The sequence below is a fragment of the Chironomus tepperi genome, unplaced genomic scaffold, assembly GCF_022539635.2.
Source record: "Chironomus tepperi strain 1889 unplaced genomic scaffold, CSIRO-AGI_Ctep_v1 contig_412, whole genome shotgun sequence".
In the NCBI taxonomy this organism is placed as follows: Eukaryota; Metazoa; Arthropoda; class Insecta; order Diptera; family Chironomidae; genus Chironomus; species Chironomus tepperi.
The window spans coordinates 87,957-97,067 of NW_027226534.1; the positions used below are offsets into that span (position 1 = coordinate 87,957).

The 9,111-nt window shown below is 32.7% G+C and overlaps 1 protein-coding gene across 1 annotated transcript; it reads right to left on the reverse strand.

Annotated features, from left to right (window-relative positions):
• Positions 1-318: 318 nt before the first annotated feature.
• LOC139097026 (serine protease gd-like) lies at positions 319-831 on the reverse strand. Its single transcript, XM_070648786.1, has one exon. It carries the CDS (start codon positions 829-831, stop codon positions 319-321), a length of 513 nt encoding a protein of 170 aa, XP_070504887.1.
• Between the last annotated feature and the right edge of the window lie 8,280 nt (positions 832-9,111).

Genomic DNA, 9,111 nt, shown 5'->3' on the forward strand with positions numbered 1-9,111 from the left:
ACAGTTGGGCTGTATATTACATAAGTTTGGATGAGAGTATGGTCAGAGGTTAGTCATGAGAATTTTATTAAGAATTTTTCGGAAGGTGTAGAAGAAGAAAAGGATACAGCATGGATGTATAATCATTTTTACTAATCAAGTGCATATGACTACTATTTTAGTATACAATTATACTATTTTAGTACACGAGTATACTAATTTAGTATGTTCACTTCATGTGACTTGACCAACATGCACTTTAATTGGATAACAAGTATTAAGATGTATTAAAATCGTCAATTTTATTGATTTTTAGAATTAACATCATCTTAACGAATACTAGTCAAATCTACTAGTCGCCAACCCGTCAATCCAGTCGACATATTTCACAACATCCGTAAATACAGAATAAGAATTTACATCACATCCACGATTTTGGTTGAATAACGACGAAGAAACAATTCCACGTAAATAATAAACTTGACCATCATTAACATATAGTCCACTTCCGCTGTCACCATTACATACACCAATGCCATTTCCAGTTCCACCACAAAATCTTCGTCCACTTGATAATCTCTGAAGAGATTCATACTTTCCTAAACAACGTGAATTACTGTGGATCGGTGTTTCGAGTACTTTTGGTATATTTTCATGATTTTTTGACTCATCTTCACTTTTTCCATATCCAACAACTAAGCCGTCATTTATTTTCGCTATTTTTATTCCCGAAATAACAAGACAAATTGGCTGAATATGCTGAGTAAATGTAACAACTTGTTCCAGTATCAATACAGCAATATCTGCATTATATGCCTCAGTTTGAGTGCTCCAATCAGGATGAATTTTCATTTTTTGAATAACATTGACTGTTCTTGTTAAAATTGTGATGCCAAATCCGAGACCGAGATCGAGATCGATCGAAGACTGGAATCATCGTTTCATTGATGTTGTTGCCTCTTCTGTACCACACTAACACCAAAGAAATCATCCCCTGGAATCCCTTGTAATCAATAATAAATAAAGCATCAATATCAAACATTTCAAAATCAGCGCGACATTTTTATTATTTCCAAAAAAAAATCTGCAGCATTAGTCATTGCATTTAGATGCATTCGCATCTCTGCACCACAAATTTTTTTCATATCAACCGCAATAACTCTTTTATTCGACAATCTACATTGCAAAAAAATAAATAAATTTTCATGACATCAAAAGCAGAAAAATACAATTCAATAATTTTTGTTTTGTGTGCTGCTTGTGTGCTGCGTGTGAAGAAATATTATTGCAGTTGACGTCAATTTTAGAGCTCAATATCAATTCATTTCTTTGTTATCCTATAATCTTTAATCTTTTGTTTTATATTTATTGTGTGGTTTATGTCAATGAAGAATTGAGGATTTTTATAAAGGAGTTACCGATAAGTGAGGTGTATTTCGGATGTGATTTTATAGTTTTTTGATGTCAAATTTGTGATTCATTTATTAAATGGTTTAAGGCATGAGATCGAAATGGTATCGACCCATATCGAGGTCACCATGTAGCACTCCGAGGTCTTGCATGCTTTTATTAATTTTTACAAATTAATTTCTTATGAACAATAATTATAATGATTATCAGAATTAATCCAAAGATCACTAAAGATGCTAACATCCATTTGATATTGTTGATTGAATTCAGGTTCATTTTTACATTCAAATTATTCATCTGATCAGCATTTCCTTCCAATTTCTCCTCAATATCCTTGATTTTCTTAAGATATTCAACGTTTTGCTTCCTTAATTGATCATTTTCTATTGAAATTTTTGCTAGATTATCTTCAACAATCTTCAGTTGTTCCTTAATCATCCACACACCTTGAGAATTAAAGTTTTTCAGCTCCTTAAATTTCTCTTTTATTGACTGCAACTTAATAAATGATGAATTTCCAAAATAATTCTCCACATCTTCAACTTTTGACCTAAATTCTGGTATATTCTCGGATTCGACATACTTGTATTCATCTTCAAGGTCTATTAAGGCTTTTGTAAGTTCCAAGAAGTCAGAACTTGTGCAATTATTCTTAATAATCATCATTACGTCATTATATTCAATTGAATTATTCACTGCCTTCATGTTGACACAAATATTTCCCTCAAAAAGTAAGAACTTCAGATGATTCAGATGCTCAAATACATCTTGATTAATATGCATGATGTTGTTGTTCTGTAGATCGACAATTTCCAAATTTTGATTGTATTCAAAAATTCCATCTTCAATGACTTCAATTTTATTATCACAAAGTGCTATAATCACAAGATTTGTGAACGGTTTCAGGTCTTGTTTGGTGATTTCTTTGAGGTTGCTATGCTTAATGCCAATTCTGGTGAGGTTTTTAAAGATTTTTTCCATTCCTTTTGGAAAAATTTGGACATTTTTGTGACGAATATTGAAGCTCATTACGTCATTAATTGTATTATTGACTTGATGACTTCCTGTTGCTGTGGTGATGAATGCTGAGTATTTTGTAGTCATGTTGAGTTGATTTTGTACATCACATTCATAAGTAGAACTCAAAATGATGTAATTTGAATATTTGAAGTCGCATACAATGTCAGTTGATAGAGTAAATGACATAAGTAGGTAAAATATTAAGATGATTAGTCTAAAAAATTGAGAATTTTCGGTATTATGAACAATAATTTATTGAATTTGAGGTTGTACTTACTGGAGAATGTACACAGTCATTATTAAAGATTAATTGAATAATTTTATTTGAAGATTAAACTTAATTAAATCAGAAAAATTGACTGAACATCAACACTTTATGCTAAAATATTCAAAACTAAGATTCAAAATATAAAACAAAATTTTAGAATGTTTGATTCAAGTAGCTGATAATCAAATTATAATACATACTAGACGGGATGCTATGTGGTTTATATTCGGCTATGATAAAAACATGTATTATACTGCAATACAGCTATTTGAGTTTGACTTTATCATTTTGATGAAATAATTAAAAAAAATTAATTTTTTTTGCAAAAAAAAATTGGAATTTTAATTTTTAAAATTTAAAAAATTCAAATTTTAAGTTTAAAAATTCTATGATTTTAAATTTCATATTTTAAAAATCACAAAATTTAACTAAATTTTTAAAATTTTATTTTCAAATTTTTAAAATTTTATTTTTAAAACTTCATTTTTAAAATGTTAAAAAATTCAAATTTTAATTTTTAAAATCTTAAAAAATTCAAAAATCTAAAAATAAATGTTTATTTTATTACAATTTTTAATGATTTTTCACAATTATCCCAACTTTCCCATCTTTATTTAGTAAATTTTCCTCGAATTTCACAGCTTACAGAGTTTCAAGTTGTATCATCAACTTCTCAATTGCTTCAAAATAAATACAGCATCCAAATATTTTCTCCATCATTTCATCATCCGCGTCTTGTTTCTTCATTTTCATTACAATGAAATCATAAATCATTTAAGAGATGAACAAAAAAAAAAATGATGAAGAAAAACAGAAGCAGCTACATTTTTAGCTCTTGAAAATAAAAATACACAGCGGATGCTAAAATGGCTTTAAATATCTCAATTTATATTTAATGAGAAGGAAAAACAGTGAAAAGGATGGCTAAGGAACGAAGATGGATGAAATAAATTTGTAAATAAGATGATAAAAAGAATTAGCGTGGTTTGTAGTAAAAGAAGTCTTTAGTGCGTTTTTTGTGAAGGAAATACGAAAATTTGTATCAGGCTGAGCTTTACTCAAGCTAAGCGTTGCTCATGCTGAATGTTTTTGAAGCTATGCTGCAAGTAAGCTATATGCCAATCAATTTGAGCTTTAACCAAGCTGAAGAGAAGCTGAGCGTCTGTCAAGCTAAGCGTCATTCAAGTTGAGCATTAGTCAAGTTGAGCATTAGTCAAGCTAAGCGTCATTCAAGTTGAGCATTAGTCAAGCTAAGCGTCATTCAAGTTGAGCATTAGTCAAGCTAAGCGTCATTCAAGTTGAGCATTAGTCAAGCTAAGCATCGGTAAAGCTGAACGTTTGTCAAGCTGAGCATTAGTTAAGCTGAGAGCTGGTCAAGCTAAGTATCAGTCAAGCTGAGCATAAGACAAGCTGAACGTTCGTCAAACTGAGTGTTGGTAAAGCTAAGTGTTAGTCAAGCTGATCGTCAATCATCCAAAATAGCATTCAAATTGAGCGACACTAAATCTGAGCGGCAATCAAACTAAACTTCATTCAATTTGACAGTCAATAAGGCTGAGCGGCAGTCAAGCAGAGCGTAAGTAAAGCTTTCCATTTTAACACGAAATGCTTTCCATTTTCTTTCAACATAAAGAATCTTATTCCTTGAATCAAGAACTTATCTAGACTTGTAACATTAATCCATTCCCACAAAAGAGTTGTTTTTTGCCAAACATACTAAATCTCTTCCTTTTTCTCATTTATTCATTCATAATTTTCCTCTACCCTTTCTCATTTCTTTCTCTTTTTTTCGTTATAACTTTAGTTTATTATTAAAAAAGTCCAAAGAATAAAAAAAATATAAATGAAGTTGAAATGAAGAGAAAGTTTTAATGAAATTTTTATGTACAATGAAGCTTAATCAGAAATCTCAAAAGTGAGAGAAATGATTTAATAGTTTTTGAGCTACAGCCAACACTACAAGCTGAACAACTGTAATTAAAAGAGATATTTTATGAAGAAATTGAAAAAAATAATTAGAGTTGAAAGATGAAGCTAAGCTCAATTTAAATTAATTGTCAAGTTAAGGAATGCATGCTTGACTGACGTTCAGCTTTATTGGCGCTCAGCTTTAATGACGCTTAGCTTAACTGAGCTGAAATTCAATTTAATCAATGCTCAATTTTAATTATGATTAGCTTTACTAATGTTCAGCTAGAATGCCGTTCAGGTTGATTGACAATCAGCTTCACTAATGCTCAGCTTAACTAATGCTCGGCTTGAAAGAAGCACAGTTTTATCGACGCTCAGCTTAACTGTAGTTCAACTTGATCAATATTGAACACACGACGCACAGCTAGATCGACATATGCTTAATTTTAGAAACGCTCAGCTTGACAGATACTCAGCTCGACCGACGCTCAGCTTGACAGATACCCAGCTCGACCGACGCTCAGCTTGACAGATACCCAGCTCGACTGACGCTCAGCTTCATTAACCCTCAACTTGACCGACGCTCATTTGACATATGCAAAACTTGATCAACGAACATTTTGACTGAAGTTTAGCTTGAAAGTCGCATAGCTTGATCGACACTCTGCTTAACAGGCACTAAGTTAACTGTTGTAAAACTTGACCAATGCTCATCTTTAATGATGCTTAGTTTCTCTAACGCTCAGTTAGATCGACACATAGATTTCATCACGCTTAGTTTACAATCGCAAAGCTTGGCAGATGCTTAATTTTAGAGACGCTCAGCATGAGAGATACCCAGCTCGCCTGACGCTCATCTTGGCCAATACTCAAATTTATCGATTTTGAATGACGCTCAACTTGACAAGCGTCTCATATTTAGTTCATTCTAAAATCAAATTGAAACTTATAAGCAACAATACCAAAAAAAGATTGAAGAAATTGCCATAAATATGAAAATCACAACATAAAAATTGTATGCCACATTTAAATAAGCATAAAGCAAGACAACAAGAAATGGGTAAAAAACCGAAAAATCATTTATAATTTTGTAAATGTCACAATGTGAATTTTAAGAACATAAAATAATAAATTTTTCACTCAATCCAAAAAAAAAAAACCGAATCTCATCTAGCCATTCCTTCCTTCCTTCCTCAATTAATTGGAATATGCCAATTTGTCACATTCATTCACATTCATAGGATTCTCATGCCGCATATCTTCTTTTTATTCCCACTTTTTTATATACTATCTCATTCCATAGACTCTCTTTTTTTGTGCCTCGTACACACATACAAATGTAGATAGACGTACATGAGATTATTTGAATATACGTTTTGCAAACAAATAAGCTATCTGACAAATGAAGTGGATATGCCCTCGGGGCATTATAACTCGATACGAATATTGAGTAGAATTTTGAGCGACAAATAATTTTTTTTTTATTTCTTTTCATCTTCTACTTATTCATCCAGTTATTTCCTACTTTTCTTGCTTTTTGTGTTGGGTTGTATGACGATGGTGGACTGGAATTTAGAATGTGGGGAGTAATTGCTTCAATTTGTCTAATGTGGAGAGACGTTTAGGTAGAAGGAAACTTACATTTGAGAAGAACTCAACTGGGACTGCGCCTAGCTGGAGGAACGCTCAGCTGAAGAGACATTCTAGCTAAAGAAACACGTAGCTAAATAAGGAGACGCATAACTAAAGAGACACTCAGGTGGAGAGATGCTTACCTGTAGAGACGCTCAGTTAGATGAATGCTCAGCTTGATCGATGCTTAGAAGGATAGACGTTCAGCTGGAGGGACGCTTAGCTAGAGAAATGATCAGCCAGAGGAATGTTCAGCTGGAGAGATGCTAAGCTTGAGGGAAGCTCAGCTGAAGAGACGCTAAGCTTGATGGATGCTCAGCTGGAGAGACGCTAAACTAGAAGAATGCTCAGCTTGAAAAACGCTTAGTTAGACGGATGCTCAGCTCGATAAACGTTCAGTAGAAGGGATGCTTACCTAGAGATGCTCAGCTGAAGAAACGCTCAGCTGGAGAGACACTCAGCTAGAGGAATTTTCAATTGGAAGGACGCTCAGCTAGAGAGATGCTCAGCTCGATAGACAATTAGCTGGATAGATGATTAGCTGGATGGACGCTCAGCTAGAGAGACGCTTAGCTAAAGAGACATTCATCTCTAGCGACGATCAGCTGCATAGATGCTCACTTGGAGAAATGGTTAACTAGAGACATGCAGATGCTCAGAAATTAGTTAAACTGAAAATGTCCAATTCCTAAAACATTATGCACCCTAACCACAATTCAATTTACTTCTTCTTACTTTTTCTATTCATATTTTGTTGTTGTTGTTCCACTTTTACCACTGTTTTGCTACAACATCTACTGCTGCTTCACATAATCATTACGGAAATGTGGAAAGGGTTCGTATTTTTGCTTCAACTTGGTTCCTGATATATATATTCTTTTTCATTTGATATGGAAATGTTCTGATACATCCGATGATAATTTTCCGCTTTAATGAATAATAAAAGTGAGAGGGAAATGAACTGAACGAAAGACGAGATAAAATTTTGTCTCCTTTGAGTATGAAAATTGAAGGAAGGAACTTTAATGTGGGAAAATTGACGACGAACATAACCTAAAAAATAAAATTGAAAATTCGTTGCTATAGGGCTGTAAATTTTATATCCAAGTCAGTAAAAATTGTCATAAACAACGACTTTATCAGAAAATTTGAAATTTTCAAACATAAACATTCAATGCAAATAAAATTTAAATTTTCTCAAAAAAAAAAAAGGATAACAAACATAAAGAACATCAAAGGCATCTCCGCCTGATTTTATGTGAAAATGACACCCATCCTTCGTTCTATTATATCTCAAATAATTCTACATTCATAAAATTTCTAATCCACAACTTAAAATGAATTTTTATCACTATCGATTAAATGAAAGTACTCTACTGTATCTTCTGAAATTGCTCAACATTAAGCTCCAAAATAACAAATTTTCGAGGCTTAAAGGAGATAAAAATCAGAAGTGAATTTTGAAAATGTCAAGGGAAAAATTTTTTTGTCGATCAAGTTAGGCTGTAAAGTTTGAACATTTTAATTTGAATAATGCGCAGATTTTAATTAATATAATCAAGAATTAGTTGTGGATTATTTGACGTCAAACTCTAGTTCAACGCTCAGCTTTAGGTTGATGCTTAATTTAGTTTGATGTTCAACTTTATTGTAAAGCTTAGCCTTAAGCTGCCATTCAGCTTTGGTTTAACGTTTACCTTTAGTGCAACATTTAGCTTTAAGTTGCTGTTCAGCTTTAGTTTAACGTTCAGCTTTAGTCTAATGTTCAGCTTTAATGTGTCGTTCAGATTCAGTTTGATGCTCAGCTTCAATTTGAAATTTAGCTAAATTTGATGTTCAGCTTTAGTGTAACGCTCATCTTTAATTTGATGCTCAGCTTTTATGAAACAATCAGCTTTAGTTTGATGCTCAGCTTTAGCGTAACGCTCAACTTTTGTGTAACGATCAGCTTTAAGCTGCCATTTAACTTTAGTTTAACGTTCATCTTAAGTGTAACGTTCAGCTTTAAGTTGCTGATCAGCTTTAAGTTGCTGTTCAGTTTTAAGTTGCTGTTCAGCTTTAAGTTGCTGTTCAGCTTTAAGTTGCTGTTCAGCTTTAAATTGCTGTTCAGCTTTAGTGTAAAGTTCAGCTACAATATGACGTTCAGATTTAGTTTGAAGTTGAGCTTTAGTGTAATGTTTCAGTTTAATTTGATGCTCGTATTTAGTGCAACATACAGCTTTAGTTTGATACTCAGCTTCAGTTTGAAACTCAGCTAAGTTTGATGCTGAGTTTGATGGTAACGTTCGGATTTAGTTTGATACGCAACTTAAGTGTAGCATTCAGTTTTAGTTTGATGCTCAGCTTTAGTTTGATGTTTAACTTTAGTTTGATGCTCAGCTTAAGTTTAACGCACAGCTTTAGTAAAACTTTCAGCTTTAATTTGCTGCTCATCTTTAGTGCAACGTTCAGCATTAATTTGTTGTTCAGCTTTAGTTTGTTGCTCAGCTATAGTTTGTTGCTTAGCTATAGTTTGATGCTCAGCTTTAGTGAAAGGCTCTGATTTTGTTTCAAACTCAGCTTAGTATGTTGCTCAGCTTCAGTTTAAAACTCAGCTAAGTTTGATGCTTGATTGTTACGTTCGGCTTTAGTTTGATACTTAGCTTTAGTATAGCGCTCATCTTAAGAGTGACGCTCAGCTTTATCGTAACACTAAATTACATTTCGATCCTTAAATACACTTTAACAGACAAAAAGACAATCCAAATTCAATCCCAACATCCAAAACTCATCCATAAAATCTACACCAAAAAGGGTTCTCTGACGCTGAGGTGTCATTGAGAAGCAGAAAAAAAAAGTAACTTTTACTAAGCAAAACGTGAAAATTATTTTAATGACTTCATTAAAGAGAA

Excerpts from the sequence above, each read along its gene's own strand:
- LOC139097026 (XM_070648786.1), bottom strand. The coding sequence starts at position 831 with ATGAAAATTCATCCTGATTGGAGCACTCAAACTGAGGCATATAATGCA.